The sequence below is a fragment of the Mesocricetus auratus genome, unplaced genomic scaffold, assembly GCF_017639785.1.
Source record: "Mesocricetus auratus isolate SY011 unplaced genomic scaffold, BCM_Maur_2.0 Super-Scaffold_100018, whole genome shotgun sequence".
In the NCBI taxonomy this organism is placed as follows: Eukaryota; Metazoa; Chordata; class Mammalia; order Rodentia; family Cricetidae; genus Mesocricetus; species Mesocricetus auratus.
Genome location: NW_024429199.1, coordinates 40615377 through 40638278, shown reverse-complemented (window position 1 = coordinate 40638278; position 22902 = coordinate 40615377). Strand labels below are relative to the sequence as shown.

At 45.8% G+C, this 22902-nt stretch overlaps 1 protein-coding gene across 4 annotated transcripts in view; it reads right to left on the bottom strand.

Moving 5' to 3' along the window:
* The window catches only part of Tiam2 (TIAM Rac1 associated GEF 2), a 192662-nt gene that overhangs the window by 85575 nt on the left and 84185 nt on the right, over positions 1-22902 (bottom strand). For all 4 annotated transcript variants that reach the window (XM_005065908.4, XM_040728405.1, XM_040728407.1 and 1 more), the window contains exons 3-6: positions 13337-13446; positions 10704-11912; positions 3587-4022; positions 1021-1193 (exon numbers count right to left, since the gene is read on the bottom strand). In XM_005065908.4, the coding sequence (XP_005065965.1) occupies positions 1021-1193; positions 3587-4022; positions 10704-11906 (1812 nt within the window). In that variant the 5' untranslated portion in view covers positions 11907-11912; positions 13337-13446. The remainder of the gene's footprint in view (positions 1-1020; positions 1194-3586; positions 4023-10703; positions 11913-13336; positions 13447-22902) is intronic.

Genomic DNA, 22902 nt, shown 5'->3' with positions numbered 1-22902 from the left:
GTCACATAGAATCAGAAACTAAAACCATTTCTCAGTTGATTTTTGTCAGGGTATATCATCATGGAAATAAAAGGTAGAAACCTAAGTATGGCAGTTAGAAAAACAACCAGCAGCTTTCAGTTAGTGACAGAAAACAAGAGTCTATCCATCAAGGTGACATCAGGTAATACACATCATGTTTATACTAACAGCAATCCTGTAAGGCCCTTTGGTTGTGGTGGTGGTGGTGGTGGCGGCGGCGGTGGTGGTTTGAGTCTCTCCATGTAGCTTAGGCTATGCCGGAAAGCAAAACATAGCCCAGGACAGTCTTGAATTCATAGTGATCCTCCTGCCTCAGCCACCCAAGTATAGGTGTGAATTACCCCCCTGCCTGACTTCTGGGCCCACTCATGAATCTAACTGCTCAAAGTTCCAAGTGTCAAGAAGTTGGCTACGTGCTCTAAGAAGACACAGGCACTCAACAATGGCACCAGAAATCAATCTGCAGGACTCAAAGCCACGCCAGGCATCCCTACCAAATCGCTAACAATCCCAACGGCAGATATCCTGGACATTAATCTCCAAAGGCAGCTGTCACTTTCACAACACTCGTCCAGGAGGGTCTAGTGTACCCAAAAGCTGCTTCTTTGACTTTTACTAGGATTCCCAGGAGTCGTTGGTGCTTCCCTGGCTACACTCTCCAGGCTTTCTTTAAAAGATCTGAGTTCTGGAACTCTCAGACAGCACCCTCTCTAGGTCACGTGTTACCCGGAGTACAGATCACAGTATTTTCTCTTTGGCCTCACAGGATAGCCGACAGGCAGTCGCCTGGAACCTCACAAGGACCTGACAAATGCCTCCTATAGGAACAGCCAGGTCTTGGCCCCGGTGAATATGAGAAGCCACAGTCTTCTGCTCGCACCCTAGTTCCAAAGCCTAATGGAACAGTTAGTTACTGAATCCACGTCCAAGTTCCTTTTGAATCCCGTTTGCTCTCATCGCCTCCTCCCCCCTCCATTTGCGCTGCGGAGGCGGCGGTACCTGGAAAAGGTAGACGTCCCCACAGGAGTTGCTCAGGCAGAACACGTGCTCCTTCTTGGGATGCTCTGGGACAGACTGCACGATGCTGTCCTCTGCAAGGAGGGCGCACCGCGGGGCGCTATTCTGGTCTGTGGAATTCTTCCCGTAAGTCTCATAAAACAGCAGAGTACAGCCTGGGCAAGACAGAAGCAGAAGGACGACCCTGTCACACGACCGGGAAAATGCAGGAAAGGAGTGAGGGGTAAAGGATACAATCCCCAAATGTCCCCAGACACCTGCACAGGAGGCCAGTGTCGGAACAAGGAAACCCTGGCGTGTGCAGTGTGCCTAGTTAAACTCTCAGGATAAGAACGATGCTCAACGTGACATCATGACCAATGGCAATGCAGCGTGCCCCCATCTGACTCTGTCCACACAGCTGTCCTGCAAGGTTGTCAAAGTGGCATACTCCCATCTACCAATAAGAAACTGGGGGTGCAGTCACACGTGTGACCCCAGGCCACACCACATGACCGTGGGGCAGGGATATGATCTTAGGCTGTCTCACCTCAGTACCCTCATGCTCACTAGCAGGACACTGAGTTTGAGCAACCTTGACAACCCCTCAACCCAGGAATCCCTGTGAACTGCAGGGAAATCCACTCATCGGAAAAGGCAAATGCTGCCTGTTAAACGGTCTATCTTCCGAACTGTGATGGTCATCTGCTTAGCATTGCTTACATCAGTGACAGCAGGTGACAAGACAGTTCAGTAATCATCCCTCTCTACAGAAAGCCATTTCCAATTTATCCAATTTATTCACACGATTACTTCAAGAATAACTTCCAAATCTTAATTATATATATATATATATATATATATATATATATATATGTGTGTGGGGGGGGTGGGGGTGTGTCTTCAAATAATATTAACCCAAATACATTAGTTCTGACATTATAATTTATAGAACTGAAGCCAAGAAAGTTGATCTTAACACAATGAATTCCCAGAGGGAAGACGTGGCAACATGAAGGTTATGGGGGGTGGGGGGCAAGGCTTTGGATTGGATTGGATTGGATGACTGCTCCACAGGAGGGATTTCATACCAGGTACTGTAGACCTGCTCCAGTTCCCTAGGAAAAGTCTGTCCCACAAGACCAGGGAAGAGGAAGGAGGCTGCCCCCTCCTTTGCAAGAACCCCGAGACCCCTAACGATGGAGGTGAGGATGACATCTATTCTTTTACTTCCACCCTGTCGTCCTGGAAACAGTCTCCACGGCAATAAAGAAATGAAGCAGACCCACAAAGGTTGGGGGAGAGGTTCAGAACTTTCTAAATGGAGAGCACAGGAAAGCTAAGAAGGGTTACCATGAGGGAGACATACCAGGCGTTCACACCTACTGTGTACATGTGTCTCTGCTCCCTTCCCTATGGAAGGAGGGGCAGGAACATCCAGCCATGACTTCTGAAACGCCCATCCTATGCTGTCTAACATACACAGGGGACCTTCATGGAAGCTGAGGCTCCACCCCCTGTCTGCACCTGCATGAATCAGGGCCGTGCGCACTGAGGCATCTCACCCTCCTGCAAGATGGAGTCCTTCCAGTCTGTACTCTCACAGTGAGCAAGGCAATCACAGTTGTCAATCGGCCGTGCTTGTGAGGGGTGTCTTACCTTAGCAGGACATATTCCTATTTCCATTCTGAGAAAGGAACACAGGGAAGCAGGGGGGAGTGAAGGAGGGAGTGAGGTCATAGCATCATCTCTCCTTATGTTTAGCACCTCCAAGGACCCAGGTCCAACCCCAAACACGTGAACAAGGAAACAACTGTGCTGTGGTGGTGACCAAAAGACTTTCTTAGTCAATAAAAGGGGTGGATACAGATCCAATCTTCTAGATAACGTTCCATCTAGGAAGGGCACTGCTTTGGAATTCTGAGTATGTGCAGAATGGGAAATACAAGTTAGTGAAGTGTAGGTGACAGTCACTTAGGGGGTTGTATTATTCTAGATACAAGTATCAAAGAATGGCAGAGAAACAGACATAGAAAACAATTTATCTTAAATTATGGCTGATGGCTGAATAACATACATAAATGGCTATGTAAATTACTAGACATGCCTGTTAAGTCTTTTCAGTGGAGCATGCCGTGAGACGATAGCTCGCAATCTTTCAAATTAGGGCTGGAAAAGTGGTTTGGTTCATAAAGAGCTAGCCGTGCAAGAATGAAGCCCTCCCCAGAATCCACATTAAAAACAAAACTCAGGCACGGTAATAAGTCTTTATAATCCCAGCGATGGGAAGGTGGAGACAGGTGGATGTTGGGGCTCACTAGCCAGTTGGTTTAGATGAATTGGAGACCTCTAAGCTGAAGATAGCCTATGTCTCAAAACAAGGTGGACAGAACCTGAGGAATGACACCTGAATCTCTCCTCTGGCTTCTGTACATACACTCATATACATGTGTATGTCACACACACACACAATATCCTTCATGCTTACTCACGTTAATGCTGACTCACCAGCACTGCCTGGTGACAGGACAGCTGAAGGACAAGCCTTCGGGGCACTGTGACCGCTTACCTTTCAACGTCACCCAGTATTGTTTCCACTTCCTCCGAGCCAGCAGCTCCAGTTTCCTCTCCTTCTGCAAGGTGACAAGGGGTTTGAAGAAGAGCCACCCGGCTTTCCGGACCACTCCCTGCTCCTTCTCAAAGAGCAGATCCAGCTGCTCCAGGGAGCTGAGGGACTCGCTGCTGGAGTCCACAGTTTCTGTGGACGTCTCCACGTGCTCCACGTTGGTCCTGCTCATTTCCAGTTCTCGCATGAAATTCTCATAAATGTTCTGTTGGAGGGGATCGCTGCCAATCACATGAGTGGATTCGCTTCTCTGGGGCAGGGTCTGAGCTGAGCCTCCTGACCACAGTAAGGCAGATGTTTGCAAGGATGCCTGCACGTCTGCATTAAGTCCGTCTGAGCGGCTATCGAAGTACTCACTGCCCTCCTTGGACCGTGGTTCCTGAACACAACACAAATTACCAGCCAGTCATCATCATAAACTATGGCACCCAGAGCATCCTAAGCTATGGTACCCATAGCATCCTAAGTTATGGTACCCACAGCAATGGCCCTCACTACAGCCTTGGTGTAATGTAGCTACATCCAATGATGGTGATGCAAAGAGCCTTGTAACAAAACACAACTTGGGTCATTATATCCCCAAACAAGAAAGAATTTTAGGAAGAATACCACCCAATCTCACATACCACAATGGAGTCAATCTGGTGCCCTCTTCTGGCTTGTATACATAATAAATAAGTAAATCTTAAAAAAGAAAAGAACCATGGGGGGCAGGGCTAGGTTGGTGCTGTTAGGTTGATCCACACACACCTTTTTTCCTTTCCCTGTCTAATATGAAGCCTTCTGGCCAGCTCCTGTACATAATAATCTCTGCCATCCTATTTCCCACTTTATAGAGTAAAATCCTAGCTCCAAGGATTCATAACCCACTAGGGGTACTGCCTAGTAATTTTAGGTTTTGGGTTTTTAAAAAATATTTGTATTTTGCCGGGCTTTGGTGGCGCACGCCTTTAATCCCAGCACTCAGGAGGCAGAGGCAGGCGGATCTCTGTAAGTTCGAGACCAGCCTGGACTACCAAGCGAGTTCCAGGACAGCCTCCAAAGCCACAGAGAAACCCTGTCTCGAAAAAAAAATATTTGTATTTTTATTTAATTCAGAAATTTAGTATAAGGAAAAAAGTGGCTCTTTTGTTCATCTCCTTTTCTTTGAGTTCCTCTTTTACTCTAGGCACTAGGGGATGCCTCTGATGTGACTATTGATTTTAACATTGGTTTTAAGACAAACTCAAACAAAAGCCAGTCTAAGCAAGTTCCATAGTTATCTAACAGCTGCTGCCTCCTGCTAAACCTAGGAGCACAGAATACACAGCCCATCAGCTACAGAACCAGGCTACAAATACAAAACATCCATCCCAGTGCCTTTATTAACTTTCATGGAAAGCAGTTGACTGATGGAGTACTCATTACTTAATGGGAGAAAACCAGCTGACAACGGTAACTTCCACTTGTAACCCACATTTTGGGAGGGTGAAGCAGGAGGAATGTCTTGAGTTCAGGCCAACAAGGACTATCTAGTGAGTTCCAAGACATCCTGGGCTACAGAGTGATATCCTACTTCAAAATTAAATAAAGTAATTTAATAAAGAAGATAGCAGTAAATTCACTCCCAGTTCAAATAGCACTGATAGCCCAACTTCCCTGCTCAGATTAATACAGCTGCAAGGGAAAGGCTAGGAATAGCCAAGTATGGCTGGAGAGATGGCTCTGAGGTTAAGAGTACTGACTGTTCTTCCAGAGGTCCTGAGTTCATTTTCCAGTGACCACATGGTGGCTCACAACCATCTGTAATGAGATCTCATACTCTCTTCCGGCATGTAGGTGTACATGCAGATAGAATACTACATACATAATAAACAAATTAAAAAAAAGAAGAGTCATGTAGGGCTGGAGACATGGCTCAGCAGTTAAAGACTAAGCCCCACAACCAAAAACATAAGAACAGTTAAGTATAATCAACTGTTGGTGGGCTTCTGATATTTCCTTATCGTCAAAACCAAAGTGAGAAGGAACTGGGTCAAAGGCCATTAAGTTGGGGGCTATGTTTTGAACACTCCACCTTGTGGAGATATTTTCTTATGGAAATTTCATCTAAAAAAATCAGATCATATTTACTGGGTGTCTTATGGGAAAACCCATCACCAGGCAATTGAAGAGTGTTTTCCAAGGCCCAGGTGCTAAAAACAGAGCCCAGAACACAAACAGCTCTTACTAACCGTGATAGAATCTTGCAGTGTATTTACACTGTGTCCTGTGGTCATTCTTATTTATATGCTGACACCTCTGCTTCAAAGAGCGAATCCCACAGCTGCTATGAGTCACTCAGGAAATTCAAAATACTTGGAGATTCTTCTTCTAATCGTCACTTTGTTGAGACTTTCATAAACTCCAAGGACATGAAGGAATGCTGTTAATTTGCCAGCATTAATGTTACTGCAGCTATGACACTCTGAGTCATTGCCTCTAAAAACTATCAGATTCTCTTTTCTTGCAAGCGCCTTAGCGGGGTGCTTCAAAACCAGCGAGTCTCTGGCAGAGAAAAGTACCCACATTACATATGACCAGTAAACACTGTTGTCGTTGATTCTCTTAAGAGAGAAACTTCATGTTGCAAGTCTGTTAATGTCCAGCCATAGCAAAGCAAGATTACTCCGTCTTGAGAGATGAACAAATAGTACCTGTGGGTACTTGTCACTTAATGATGATAGTCAATGCTATAGGGAATACAATATATTTATTTACCAGCTGGGAGTCAGGAGCATGCTGGGTTCCAAAAGGGGAGCTCCTTTTTCCTTTCACTTCCTTTTATCTCTACCTGTGGTAATTTACTTGTCCCCGCCCTCATGGGTTCACTCCTACAGTCACTGATTCTTACACATGGGCATGCATCTTTCCCCGGCTCTAATTACTCTCTAAAACAGTCCACCTAGAGAATCTCAATTGCCAATGTTGAAATCTCAGTCTAAGAAAAGTACTTTGAAAAATAGAACATCTTTAAATAGGTCCAGACACAATTCTTAATAACTGCTAGATGGGTGTGAGAGCAGAGAGCTTATCACATGTGTGCACAGGGCCTATGGTTTCCGTTCCTACCCAATCATAACCATAGGCAGTCGCTCCTGTAACTTGACGGCCAGAGCACTAACAACTGTAAGTACAGAGGATGAAAGTAGCATCACTCCACAGAGAAGCAAACACAGTATGACACATCTCACTTGAGTGAGAATCCAAAGTAGGTGGACATGGAGGCCCAGGGTAAGAAAGAGGCCTCACAGGTATAAAGCTTTGGTCACACCAGCCAAGCAAGTTCTAGAGATCTGAATTCACCGTTATGGCTGTTGCTGATGTTCCTTTGTGTACACGAAATATGACAAGGCGGTAGATTACGATCAGTCTCACAATAAAATAAAGTCAATGTGGTAACCATGTTTCGTGGTGACTGTGTGAACTAGCTTGGTTGTGGTGATCACTTCCATTGCACAGGTATGTCAAGGTATCAGGTTATACATGCTAACATATTCAATTTCTGCTTACTAATTATACCCCAATGAAGCTGGAAAAGCAAAAGATGATGCCTAACTCCTTAGGGGAAACCCCACCCCTGTCCTCACATGCTAGGAAAAAGTGCTGAGTCCCTGCTCACACGCCTCTCCTCATACCAGGAGAAGACTGCTGGTCTCTGAGACAATGTCACTTTAGAAGAGAAGTGGGAGTCGACAATTAGAGGGGGCCAGAAACTTTGTCCTGGTGTCCTAATTCCTCTCTGTGACAAACCACAGAAGTCCTCCGTAATGCCACCAAACATTTCTGGTCCTCACCAAGGCCCATGGTAGGATCATTTCCCCACCCCTCCGTTAAGTCAGGCCCGGCCTTATCATTTGTGGTGCCCAGGGAATGCAAGTAGAAGTTAAACACGTCAGTTCTGAGGGAAAAGCTTTCAAAGTCCACACACAACTTTCTCTGCTGCAGTAGCATGATAGTGTTCTTCACGGAAGCTGTCCTGTCAGCCTAGGGTCTCAAAGAACAGCACAGACCCCAGCTACCTGCAGACTATAACAAACATGCCTCATAAATAGGGAAGCAAACTTTGGTCATCCCAAGTCACGGAGATGGGGTGGGAGACAATGTTAACTCAGCAAAGCCTGTCCTGTCCTGACTGAAAGAGCACAATGATTAGCCTAGGCAGGATGAGGGTCCCTGTCAGCTAAAATTGGTATGAGGAGTTCAGCAAGGATGAGGGTCAGGTAAAATGAGTCAGACACTCTCCAGTATGTCTCTCTATCTCCCAGTATGGTATTCTATTTCAGCTGCCTGGTTCTCGTAAAAGGACAGGCTTAAAGGTCTGTATTGAAAGCGCTGTTCTTTTTATGTCATCTTTTAAAGACAAAACAAGCGCCTGTCCATCAAGCAAGTCTTTCTGGATCATTGTTCTGCTGGCACACAGAAATGTATGTGGGTGAGAGAAGGGTGTCACTTTCAATGACTTGTTAAAGCCTGTCATCACAGACTCCTCCCACACAGGGATTGCCTTTTTTCTGTGTGTGGTACTAGGGGCTGAGCCTCAGCCTTCAGGCACCGACGCATGTGTACTGCTCTACTGAGTTATGTCCCCAGACATCTATTTTTTACTTTTTTTAAAGCATATTTTTAGTACACAGCAGTGATGTACACTTTGTATATGTATATGCATATGTATATGTATATGTATATGTAATGTATACTTTATTTTATGTTCACTGGTGTGAAGGTATCAGATCCCCTGGAACAGGAATTACAGACAGTTGTGAGCTGCCAAGCAGGTGCTGTGCTGGGAATTGAACCTGGGTCCTCTAGAAGAGGAGCTGGTGCTCTTAACCATTGAGCCATCTCTCCAGCCCCTTTATTTATTTATTTATTTATTTATTTATTTATTTATTTTGCTTTGAGACAGGGCCTTGCTAAGTTGCCCAGGCTATCTTTGAACTCATCCTGCAGCCCCCAAAGACCTCGATCTTCCTGCCTCAGTTTCCCGAGTAGTTGGAATGACAGTCCTGAACCTTTGCACGTGACTGGGTTACATCTTTAAAGACCTTATCCTAATCTTTTCTATGAAAGGCAAAGAAATGACTGGACAATAGGACTGGAACATTTACCAAAAAAATTAATCTATAGACAAAACTTTCAAAAGGTTGTCCTGGTGGGTCGCTTAAAAAAAAGGGTCTAAATATTTCGTCATCCTATTCAACAATATCTTGCCGCTTGTCTGAGGTTTTACAGATATGACCTCCCACCTGGTTCCCCACTACCTGACCAGTAAGACCACAAACTCCTCGATTCTTCAGCTTCTTCATCTCTACAATGTGGAGGTCCTTTCTAGCATGGCATTTCTCTTTTCAGAATTCTAGTTATTTTGCTCATAACTCCACATGGCACACAATACAGCAGAGGGTAAGTCTGTGCATGGCGTGGGACTGAAGGAGGTTCAGTCCCCCTGTGAAGGTTTGGCAGTCAGTGAGGGCCCACAGCAGAAGTGATCCGTACGCCATGGCAACAGGTCTGCTTTGGACGGGTAAAACAGAACGTGAATGTGTTTGGGATCACTGTACACACATAGAGTCAGGACACAAAACACAGATGATGAAATATGCTCCAGGCAAGCAGAACGGGGTGTCCATGGCAGTGTGTGTGCATGAGACAATGGTGACAGCATTGGACATAGCCAGCTCTGTAATTCTGGGGCACAAATGATGTGGCTGTAGTCCTGGGGCAGCAGGGACCGAATAGCACTCTATACTCAAGCACTGTGAGACGCTTGGGAAACAAGAGCCAGGAGGCAAAAGTCGAAAGCATCTCTTTGGTGATTTCGCCTAAGAAACAACTCAAGAGGAAGAAAATTACTACACTAACGGATATGAAATAGGTCCTGGAGATAGGATAGTGGCCACCTGATCTCCATCTCCCCTGGGAGAGAAGATGAGGATGGCAGACACCTACACAAGGAGGAAGTAACCAATGGTAAACTTTATAAATAGGAAATGTCCTACCAGTAGAGGTTATGTTGCTCTCAATGCTCCATGAATTTGTTTTTTTAATATTCACATGAATGTGTGTATCCAGCAGGGTTAAGACAACACTCCCCTATAAACTGATTACCCTAATCAGACTCCTTTCAACTCCATGACCTCTCTAAGTAAATAAAAGCAAATAGACCAAAAGGGCTGCAGATTCAGCTCAGTGGTCAGAGCACATGCCTAGCATGTGTGAGGCATTGGTGTCCATCTCCAGCACCATACACACATCCATTCTCCACAGTTTATGATTGGTTATGAATCGGCTACAGTATAAAGTAATACCAAGTTGAGAAGACCTCCCTATCTGAACTTAACGGCTATCTCCTTCCCATTTTTATTTGGACTTGATTGATGGCTGATGTCTAACAGAGACCTCAGATTACCAAGTCATTTTGGACCTTCACCCAGCTCTATGCCATCTAAGAATAGTTGGACCAGCTTTGGAACCAGGCCTGTGGGCTTGCATATAAGTGCCAAGGCAGCTTAGTACAGAGCCTGGGTGCTAAGGCTAAATGCTGGCTGTGTTCTCCCACCTCAGAGCCTACGTCCAAAGCCTTAACCCCCACAGAGACAGTAATGGGAGACTTGAAGTGAGGATTGGAGTTAGATGAGAACCAGGGGCTGAAGTCCTGAAGTTACTGGTGTCCTTCTAAGAAGATAAATGGGCTAGGTTTGTCTCCTTCCCTGTTGTGTAAGGATAGAACCTCCAGCAGCCACCAACAGACCCTACCCAGAATCTCACCACACTGGCTCATGACTTCCCAGCCTCCAGAACTACTCAGTAGTGGTATTCTGTCCCACGCCTCAGCTAAAACATGGAAGTCACTGGAGTTGGGAGCAAAGACTCAAAATGTATGTCTGAAGCCAAAGAGAAAGGAAACCCCATCAGAAGAGGAGCCATGCTGGGTCCAGCTAAACCCTTCCCTTCACCAGCTCAACTGAGGTTCTGGGAGCCTCGAAATACAGATGGGGAAACTCTAGGACCCTGCACCCCGACCCCAGACTGTTCTCACCTGCAGTTTCCTCTTCTTCCTAGAGAGGCTTCCTGTCCAGTCACTGATGCGTCGCATTCTAGCTTTGAGGGTATCTTTCTTTGCAGCACCCTCAGTTAGGGCTTTGGACTTGCGACAGGGGAGAGTAAGGGAACTATAGTGCATGGGATCCCTGTGGTCCACCCTGGAGGGCACATCCATGTCAGACGCAAATGAGACGCGGTTGCTCAGGCTGACTTGGGAGCCGATGTACTCATCAGAAGAACGGCAGGTCCCAGAGGGAGAGAGGCATTCCAGGGTAGCATCTTTGTACAGTTCCCGGAGGGAGGAGAGGGAAGAGCTTTGGTTGAAAGGTTTTTTGGCGTCACTAGGTGGGAAGCTGGTGGGGAGGCTCGGGTCTGGGGTGCTGGGCGCCAGGAAGGAGCCCTCTACCTCACTCATCTCCCCGGCATTGCCCCACGGGGAGTCATACCAGGATGACTCCGAGCTCAGGGAGCTGCCTTTGCTGGAGCGCAGGCGACAGTCAGTGGGAGATGGGCGCCGGCTGGCCAGGGAGTCCGCACCTGAATCCCGCCTAGCTTCTGGCACCAGGCAGGTCTCCGATGCCAAGGTAGGGGAATATCTCAGCAGCTGTACAGGTCCACTGGAGTCTTCCGAGGGCCCTCTGTGAGGGTTGCCACCGTTATGGAACTCAACCCGTAAGCACCCATCTAGCTTCCCCAGTGTCTTGATGAGCACCCTGGGGCTCCTGCGTTCCTGGCCTGGTGGGGTAGAGGCAATGCTCTCGTTCCTCCGGTAACATGTGAGAAGGTGTCCATTGCAGTCCCTGGAGGTCACGTGGCTCTCCCCTGACTCTGACTCGTGGCCGACATAGTGGAAGCCGTTCCCAGATAAGAAAGCACCATTGTCACCCTGGAAATCATTTCCTGGGGCATTTGCTCTGTGCTTAGAGTAGGCAGTGCCCTTTGAGACTTTGCACATGGGTCCACTGAGTCTGGTGGCATAAGGCTGGTGACTCTTAGAGTGAGAAAGGCAGCTTCGGGCTAGGGACCTGGACTTGTAGCCGCCTCCGCTGCTCCCGTGAGTCCACCCGTGCAAAGACTTCTCGTCTTTTGCATGAATGCTGCGTATCTTCAGAGAGCAAGGCTTTGGCTTAGCACCGCCCACAGTATTGCTATGATTCTTGGATCCTTGAAAGGTGTACTGACTCTCAGAATTCCCCATTTTAACCTAAAGAACCCGAGAACAGTTGTATCAGTATAAGTCATGATCTAAATCATGCTGCAGTAAGACAGGGCTTTCTAAATATAATTAATAATAATAATAAGCAATAGTTAAGAATGGTGAACAAGGGGAATAGAGGGTGTGGGACAAGAGTCAAAGATGCAGAGACAAGAGTCATCTGACAAACTGGTTCCCCCGATTGTGAAAGGCCACACTGGTCACATGGACTGCATTGTTTGTTTGTGTGCTAGGGACTTGAAGTGCGTTATCAGTGGCACACTGTTAAAACTCAACAGGCATGAAAGTATCAGCTATGACTAGAGAGTCCCTTCAGACCCAGTGTTGGCTATGATCCTTGAAGTAAAAATGGAGGAAAGTAGCTGGGCGGTGGTGACATGCACACCTTTAATCCCAGCACTCGGGAGGCAGAGGCAGGCAGACCTCTGTGAGTTAGAGACTAGCCTGGTCTACAAGAGCTAGTTCCAGGACAGCCTCCAAAGCCACAGAGAAACCCCGTCTCAAAACACACCACCACCATTACCCTAAAAAAAGAAAAAAATGGAGGAAAGTCTAGACATATGGACATACAAGCAGAGATATCAGAGAAATAATTATGTCTTCGTTACACAGGAATTATTATTGAAGGCAACACCTCACATAACATGGGGAATGGATCTCAGGATCCCTCCGGGTTCCAACACCCTCACACACTCAAGTCTTTGAGTGCAATCTTTGCACTCACCTACATACACCAACATATACCCTCCCATGTACTTTTCCCTCTTGGATCACACACACAATACTTGACAATGGAAATGTCATGGACATTGGTGTCACTCTGTATTTCCCACTGAATCAATTCAGGAAAACTGTTTATACATGTTCAGTAATGCTGTCTTTAAAAGTATAAATATACTCAATTGACAGCCAGATGAATCTACAGGTGCAGAATTCTTGGTCCCAGAGGATCTGTTGCAGTCCTTGTTCCCAAGCAACCACGGCCCAAGTAAACTCACTTTATGATGCAGCAACAGAAAAACACTCAAGTACTTACAGACTAGAATGTGGGCAACAGAAAGAGGTACTGGTCTCTTTAAATTCCCTTTAAAGTTCTAATTAGCTCAAGGAGTTGAAGGGGTTAGCAAAATGCAAATTACAATTTGCTCCAACCCCCCCCACCTTTTTAATCAGCACTGAACTGTTATGAGCCCACAGCACTTCCTGTCAGGTTCTAAGCAGGTTTTTCAATTCTTCATTCTTGAACATGAAAGTTTGCACAGTCACAGAACAGAAATTGAATGGATGGCTATCTGGTTCACGGCAGTTCCCAAACACTTTTAAAACCCAGTCATTGGAGCAAAGAAAGCCTTCTTCATTACTCAATGGGTCCTGAACTTTATGAGAGGCCCACAGGCTTGAGCTGTCATTACCTGCAGCCTGGCTTCTGTTGGAAGGAGATTAATGCTCAGCAGGTTTCACATGGTCTTGGGAACAAGGCACGCATTTAACAAGCATGGAGGTGTCAGTCCATGAAGTAACCCTGAAAAACAAAACAAACACAGGAAAATGGGAAACCGTCTGACAAGCATTTTACACTGAGCCCCTAGTATGGGAGGACAGAGTTGGGGATGTAGCTTGGTTGGCAGAGTGTTTGCTTAACAGCTACAAAGCCCTGGGTTTGATCCTTAGTGTGGCTTAGAACCAGGCGCATCAGCGCACAATATCATCAAAATACGTAAAGTCAGCCTGCAATACCAGTTCTCAGGAGGTAGAGGCAGCAGGACCAGAAATAATTCAAAGTCATCGTTCACTATGCAGCAAATTTGGGGAACTGGGCTACAAGTCTGGATTATATCAGACCCTTTCTCTAAGATAGATAGATAGATAGATAGATAGATAGATAGATAGATAGATAGATAATAAGTAATAACCCAATGGCTAAATACAGGTTATCTAGAAATAAAGTATTAGTGTTCAAAAATCCCTTGCACATCACGGCATGCATGCCCCACCGCATGCATAGATAGATATATCGATCGATCGATAGATAGATAGATAGATAGATAGATAGACAGACAGACAGACAGACAGATAGAACGAACTTCATGGACTAAAACACAACACTGTCAAGATAATAAATGAGGCGGCTGCGAACTTTCTGGTTGATCAAGGGTGTTTAGCGGTCTAAAGGAAGCTAGAAGTGTCCCCTCAGTGTCTGTCACACCAATGTCAGCCTTCAATGCTGCAGCAGCAGGTGAGAGTCAGGCTCCTCTGTCACCACCCCCAGGAAAACAGTGCTCAGACTCTGCTCTCAGACAATCCTGTAGGTACCCCCGCCCCCACCTCCCACTGCTCCCTTGAAGAAGAGTTCTTCTTTGTTCTCTACTTGGCCAAGCAGTAAAAACAAAAGCCCCAAGTAAAATCACAGCCAAGGCATAGTCCTTGGCTAACGTCCAAAGTTACAGAGGCTGACCTCATCGGTGAGTTTGACTTCTTCTCAAGCATGTATTGGTAGGGGCCGGAGGTCAATCTCAGACGGGCAAGGTAGCCTTCTAGGTGGGGAGGGCCAGGATGGGAAGCACCATCTGGTGGCATTCTGCCTGACATGACGCCTTTCTTTTCTCACAGATATAAACAGCAAAATGATGGAGTCAAGAGTGGCTTCTGAGTTCTAGAGTCTATCTTGTAATTACATTAAAACGTGCCTAGCAAGATTGACCATCTTCCCCACTTTTGGTCCAACAACACTAGGTATCTTCATACTGTTGGGATGCCATCATTACCCCCAACCACTACAGTCCTTTTCTCCCTGCAGGACTGTAGCCCACGGAGCATCCCCAGGCCACTGGCTCTCACTACTCTGCCTTCTGTCTCCATGAATGGGGCACCTCTATGCACACCATAAAAGAGGACCACAAAATATTGATCCGTCAGTGGCTTGCTTATTCTACATAGCAGAATGTCTTTGAAGCTCACTCATGAGTTTGCCCGTCAGGATCCCCGAAGCTTGGTAAAGCATTAATGACATCCTGCTGTGTGCGCTGAGTGTGAACGTGTATGCTTTTCTGGTCTATTCACTTGTTGATAGGCATCTGAGTTACGTCTACCTCTTGGCTCTGAACATGGGAGAACAGTACTGCCTTTCGGAATGTACCCAGATGAACCCGCTTCATGATGTGGTCCTAATCCTTTAAGGACCTGCCTGTTTCTCACAGTAGCTGCATTACTTCCTATCCCCGCCAACTCTGTATCACAAGGCTCTGATGCTGCCACCTCATGGATAGAGGCCATCTCAGTGTGGTTTTCATCTGCATTTCCCTGATTGGCCCTTGTACATCTCTGGATGGTTCCATCATGGCTTACTAAGTCAAAGAGACAGGAAGCAAGAGGCACCAGACCCAGTTTCCTCTAAAATAAAACCAAAGCCACGTCTCCTACTTGGTTCTATCCACACAAACATGTTTTACACTGAGGGTGATGGGTGGCGGCGGCTGTGGAGTCAAGGGCGCGAGCGGGAAATGTAATGGCTTGTTTAAACTAATTAAAGCTGAGGCTAGCACCTAATTAATGAGGCTGAAATGAACCTCCTACATGACTTCCCCGCCTTCCAGTGAGCCATTCCCCTATGTATACCAAAGAGGGGACAGTAATGGGAAGACAGGCCCACACTGGCACCAGAGCAGAAGGCCTGAGCCTCATCTCTGTGTGTCTATCTCCCACAGCACGCTGTGTGTTTAAACGTAGGGAGGTAAAAATGGCCGCAGAAGCTCCCAGCTATGGCCTCGTGGACCTTTGCAGTCACTGAGGGGAGCGAGGCTCTCCCTTCTTGTTGATACTTTTGCCATCCATCGGTGACTTGAAGGAGAAGGGCTCCGGGCCCTCTCTCCCGTGGCCCTTCGGATCCACCAGCGTAGTCCAGAGCCACTCAAAGACCTGCCAGGGTGAGGCCAATTGTTAGATGCTCCTGACTGATGGAGATGGGGTTCAGAAGGAACAAACACAAAAACAATGAATGGAGGGAAGCACTGAACTCTGAATTTAAATGTCTTACTGGTAGCACTGTGGTTGTGTGAAAATCCTTTAAGGGAGGTGAAACAGCTGATTACAACCAACACATAAACCCAACTGTCTTGTGTCCTACGGTCAGTAAGAATTCCTGTTTTAGCATTGCTCTTTGTCTTTTAAACTTGTAATCCTGCCCTAAGCCCCTCAGAAATCACCTTATTATATCTTATTTTCTATGAAATAAGGTTCACTGGGAAGGAAAGATATGTCAGTGTGGTTAAAGGCACTCACTGCCTTTCCAGAGGCCTGGAGTTTTGTTCGCAGCGCCATATTAGGCCGCTCACAACTGCCTGTCACTCCAGCTGCAATAGATCCAATGCCTCTGGCCTCTGCAGGCCCCTGGACTCGCATGTATATACCCACAAGGTGCACATATGCATAATTAAAAAATAACAAATAAATTTTTAAAAAGGATTACTTTGAATGATATTGTCTTGAGAAATCCACATACATCCACAGCGAAGCGTATACTTTTCCCCCAAAATAGCTCGTAAACGTGCCCTTAACACAAACACTTAAAATCTATATTAGAGCCTTTTCTTTTTAAAAGATATTTGTTACCATTGTGTGCATATGGGTAGGGTATGCGTGCCATGGTACACACATACAGGTCAGAGAACAAAGTCTGTTCTCTTTTCCATCCCCACAGAGATTCCAGGGATCAATCTAGAGTGGCCAGGCCTGCCCGGCAAGTGCCTTGACCCACACTAAGCCGTCTCTCCAGGCTCTTCCTTAACAAACTATGACTTTACTTCACACGACTCATCTGCTCTTCCACTGCACAGGTGAGAACCCACCTACACTTGAGTGGAAACCTCTGTGCTAACAGGCTGTCTCCCACTGTCTCTCCTACTGCCCAAGGCATTATCACTAAGGGATGGAGGGGGGACGGGAGAGGGGAAAAGAGCTTTTAATTTCAATGAGGCCTCAAGTATCTCAGGCTGACCTTGAATACTACAAGAATGACCTTAACCCCCCTCCCTTTGCCTCCACTGCCCAAAGGCTAGGATTACAAGTGGACCCCACCAGGTCCAGCTTATGCAGGGGTTTGTACAAGCTAGGCAAGTACTCTTCCAACGGAGCTACATGCTCAGCCCCTTATTTCTAATTCTTGTGATTATTTAGGAAACACACCAGAAGACCCCCATCCTTCACTGAAACCTTGTTTGACCGGAAGCCTGAACCATGGGCTCTCAGGAAGTACTCTGGGAACACCTGTGGGATCCATGAAGACAACTTCTGTCTTAGATGACTGATGTAAACATGGACCAAAGCAAGCTCTCTCCACATGGGTTGTGTTTGAACGGCAGACCCAGAGACTCACAGACCTCGAGGATTGAGTTTCTTTTCCTAAGACAGGATAGAGCCCAAAGGAGGGGTGCAGGAAAGGGTGAGACAGGATAGCGGTGAAACGGGCGTGAAGGAGCCAACAGCAGAACCCACGTTAACAGAGGCAAAGGCTGACCAGATGCTCACCGCACCTGGTCAACTCCACCCACTGGAAAAAGGAACAGCCTTAAAAACTGCAGCAACAAGAGCCCATCAAATGTTTCTGAGAAAGACACAATGTAACTGTTGGCCCTGATGGCCCTGACAAGGATATTTACTCATCAGGCTTCAGCTATGGTTTCTGTCCCAAAAGGAGAGACTAAATAAGCCAAAGCTTTAACTATCTGTCACCCAACTCCTCTACAAAAGTAACTTTACAGCATTTGGATTTTAAAACTCTTGTTAGGAAAGAGACTGGAACCAAAATAATAAAACAATATCAGAAAAATTTCCTGTAAACTTAAAATATATATATATATAGTTACAAGGCTTGGCACTTGAAAATAGTAAAAATATATGTTAGACTATACCAAGTTTCTCTAGTACACATGAAGGCATATAAGCTACAACAATACTTACTAGGTACCTGATAGACAGTGAGGCCTACAGTTTACAGGGATGTAATATAAATGAAGGCTCTGTGGAATGCATAGGTCACTAAGCATTACCCATAGAAAAGGCTGAAGGCCCTGCACTAAGGTTCACATAACTATCCTCATTTATTAGATAGCAACAATATTAAGATTTTTCAAATTAGTCACAATCCTAAGACCCTTAAAAAGAAATCCTTCATTCTTTCCAGCCCCTATTCATATGTGTCAGGTGACACCTTAAGCTAAAAATCGCAAACAAGAAAGGAAAGGAGCTCTCTGGTTTTTAAATTGTGATCAACTATTATATCAAAAATGTCAGCAAATGTGTACAACTTTACAGACAGGAATCAAAATTGCAACAGTCACTGTGAGTTGCTGGAAACAAGAGAAACACCTTTTGTGAGGACGTTCAGGACTGAACTCATTGTCATTTGCCTCCAGAGTGAGGTACACATTGATGCTCAAAGTCTACTCTCAGAGGCGAGCAGGGCTGACAGCAAGAGAGAAGACAAAGAAACAAAACAAAACTAGGACTGTTGTATCCTGGGCTGAGTTGAGCCCAGGTGGAGGACAGGAAGAAGGCAGCAGGTAGATGGTGCTGAGGGACCGAGGGTCAGGGGGACTTTAAGGAGGGCTGGGGTAGAATTATGGAATGAGCAGAGTTGGCAGATTTATGGCTGAGCAACACAGTAAAACCCGAGTTCTACCACAAGGAGACAGGAGAGGCTCCACATAGTTCCAGAGCGATTAGGAAGTTGGCCTCAGAGGCTCCCCACGGTCCATGGCAAATCCCTCAGCCAGAGCCAAGAGCCAGATAAGATAGGAGGGGCTCATTGTCACTAGCCTCCATATGGTCCACTGATGTCTTCTTATTTGGGTCAGCCAGAGACGTTTCAGCCACTCACAAGACAAAGCTCAGAATTTGCTCTGGTTTGTGTCACAGAACGTGGGTGAAGGCTGACTTGTGACTGATATGGCATGTAAGATGTTGGGGGCAGTACTTATCATTTCCAGATTTCATCTTCCCCATTTGCAAGCTAAAGATGAAAACATCTGGCACACCAACCCCATAGACTGAGGGTCAGGTATGGACATTTATGTGAAACCACCTTAAAAAATATGGCTACCACCGACTATAAACTAGTGATTTTATATAGTGTGACAACAAATCTAATGCCATCTGTCATTTCAGGTCTGATTTATGAGTCGCAAAGCCTTTTCTGTATTTATATAAAAATTCATTACTGTCTATTATGTCTGATTTTTTTCAATTCCCCCCAACTAATCAAAGCTTACAAAACAACATAATTTACAGGAGGTGTCAAATGCCCAAAACAATGGTCCAAACCACACACTTGAACACTTAGGTACCTGTGATTGAAAAGATGAGCAAGTAATCCCCAAAACTCATGGAGCAACTAACTATTAATGCCTTAAAGCACTCATTGTGAGCCAGGGTGACTGCTCTTTAGACAGCATTTAGCATGATTAAAGATACTGTTAAAGGTTACAGCCCCCAAGGACACACCCCTAAGAGACTGAGATCATGCTAATGGCATGTGTAGCAGCAATGCCAGAGATGTCACTTAACATCAGACAACACAACAGATCCCCACAATAAATGTCTAATCCAGTGTGCCTATTACTGCTTAAGCTGAGAAAACCATCTTTGTGTAACTACAAATCCACACGAAAGGGAGACATACATGTACAACAATAGCATTCAGCTTTAGAAAAGACTGAAACTTAAACTCAGTTAATATTGCCCAAACCTCCTCCTGTCATTTTTTGTCAATGAACCACAGAGTTCTAATTCTAAGACAACTTGAACTCAATGGGGTTAGCTGGCAGGCAAAGGAACATCTGGTCTCCGCAGGAATTTGTAATCTTTACAAACAGAGTGGGCAGGAAACAAGCTGCTGCTAAGTGCCTCTAAGCCCAGAAGCTCTATCAAGCCCAACCAGCTCTCTGTCAGTGCAGTGGGGGTCCTTTAACGGATGAAAGGGTCAGCCACTGGGCAGCACTGAATGCCCTAGGAGCCTGAGCTCAGTGGACAAGCATGGTTGACATTCAACAGGGGGAAAGTCATAAATTCCACAAGGACAATGACCCAGATCTGGGGCACAGTTCATCACCTTAGTTAAGCCCATTCGTCATATGGGAGTGGGAACAGAATTCACACCTGCTTTGTAAGAAACACTATCATCTGCAGTGTTCCACACAGGCTTGCTGTTCACACTAGGGCCTCATGGTGGGTCATGAAATTCCAATAATGAATCAACCTCAACAAAGAGTTGAGAGAAAGTGAGATTTAAAAATGGCAGAGTGTGTCCTAGTAAAGGTAAAACTGCTGTTTGCAACAATGTGTCTGGGCACTTGTTTATATACTAGATTATGCAACAATGTGTCTGAGCACTTATTTATATACTAGATTCTGCAACAGTGTATCTAGGTACTTGTTTATCTCCTGGTTCTGAAACAATATGTCTGGGTACTTGATTATATACTGGGTTCTACAACAGTATATCTGGGTACTTGTTTATATACTGGGTTCTGCAACAATGTGTCTGGGTATTTGTTTATATACTGGGTTGTGAAACATATTTAAGTCTTTTTGACAGTAAGTAGTTCCCAAAACATTTTAAAAACTATGTCATAGACATGAGTGGTGGCACACACCTTTAGTCTCAGCACTCAAGAGTCATGGTACATATATTTGTTGGAATAAAGCACCTGAATAATTATCAAAAACAAACAGGAATTATTTTATTCCTGATTTCAAAGTGTCTGTGTCACTTCGATACCTGTGGCTGGGCCTGTAGCAAGGCAGTACATATATCATGGTGGGTAGGAGCTTGCAGTAGAGCCTCTCTCTTTACTGTATGATGGGCAGGAAGTAGAACATTGGCAGGAAGGGGTCATGGCCAGATATTAGCCACATGAGAATGCACCCGAAGTGACCAGGCAGAGAAGGGTCCTATAATCTCCCAGTAATCTATTCAAAATGGGCTAGCTTCCCCATGATCTATCCTTGGAAAGCCCTCAGATGGTGTCCCACAGGTGTGCTACTAAACTCCTAACTGCTCCTTAATCAAACTGATAATCAAGATGAACCACCACACAGCCTGACGAAGACTTAAGGTCAGCCAAAATAAAGGTCTCCAAAAGCCAGGAAATCATCATCCAAGGCAAACACCTGGACTGCAACTAGGAGCCAGACAAGAAACATATCATCTAGAGCTGAGGGAAGTCTATGGTTCTTGTTCCTTTGTATTCTAATTTCCAAGAAAATGCAAAGAGAAGTTAAGGGCAACTCAAAGGGTGCATGGGATTCTGTCAGATAAGGGAGGGGGAGCAAAGAAGACAGGGCAATGGAAAATAGCAAGTCCAAAGGTTTGGGTGTCCTGTGGTTTCCTGACTCCATGTGTGACTGGAGCATCAACGGAGTAAGAGAAGGGACTCCAGCTTGTTCAGGCCCAGGTGGAAAGGTGACAATGCCCAAGTGTCAGTGACAAGGCTGTGAAGGAACGGGCGATGAGGATGGAGCACAGAGAGAGAGGCAGTCAAGCGCCCATCAACCCAATCCCATGACGTGGTCGTTTAGAGACACTTAGGGTCCCACTACAGGGTGGCACCGACAGGAAAAAATGTGTTTCTGGTCTTGACAGAAACTTGGGGAACTGAAAGGAAATAAATTGCTCCCCTCAGCAAGTCAGTGGGAATGGTTTGGAGACATCCCAGGACTCCTGAGAAGTGCTTGAAGGAAAACCAAAGGAGTGTAATGGGCTCCCTTCTTTGGAGAGACTGTCTGCCTGTGTGGGATGTGAGGCCGATTACACACATGAGGCCCACAGAGAAGCAGCAGAACACACAACTCCAGCAGCGCACAGACCACATCCCACAAATATTGCTGGTATGTTTGTGGAAAGCCAAGTAAATCGAACGGCTGGCTACAGCTGAACCATCACAGGAACTGAAAACATTTCATGGATCAAACAACAACAACAAAAATCCTTTCAAGTCAAATTACAGAATCGAATGAAATAGTCCTGATTATGAGGAAACATCATAAGAATTATCACAATGTTTTGTTTTCCAGCCAGACACTTTTCAAGTATGTTGCTGTTTGTTGTTGTTGTTGGTGGTGGTGGCAGTGGTGGCAGTCGTGGCAGTCGTGGCAGTCGTGGCAGCAGTGGCAGTGTGTGTGTGTACATGTGTTTGTGTATTTCTTTTTTTGCCTGTGTGTAAGTACATTTGTCTGTATGGGTGAGCATGCAGGTGTCTTGTTTCTGTGTAGAGGCAACAGGACCCCAACTGCTGTACCTCAGACAGCATCCACCTTGCTTACTTTGAGACAGGGTCTCTCTTTCACTGGTCTGGAACTAGCAGAGCAGGCCAGGCTCTCTGGCCAGGGATCCAGTTCTCTCTGCCTCTCCAGCACTGAGATTACCCACACGTGCCACACTGCACTGATTTTGTTGGCGGCGCCTTTGCTTTTGAACATGGAGTCTTGGGACTGAGCATAGGTCCCCAGGTTTGTAAGGCAAATGGTTCTGCCCACTGACCTATGTCCAACCCCTCGACCATTTTGCATTTGCTGTTTTTTTAAAAGATTTATTTATTTATTACATATACACCAGATTGAATTGTAGATGGTTGTGAGCCACCATGTGGTTGCTGGGAATTGAACTCAAGACCTCTGGAAGAGCAGTCAGTGCTCTTAACCTCTGAGCCATCTCTCCAGCCCCGCATTTACTGTTTTTTAATATATTAATGTTCTATCCTACTTCACATTTTCTCCCAGGTCTCCATCATTACCATCCAAAGTCTCCCCTCTACCCCAGTCCCACAAGACCTTGTGCTGTTCAGGGGCTGGCACCACAAGCAAATATTCTAATGAATTAGTATGGGTTTCAGATGGCTGTCTTCTGTAACTCACGACTCCCAGAGTCAAAACCGTCAGCCTGACTTTTAAGTAACCTCTCTTCATTAACGCTGCCTGAATCAGT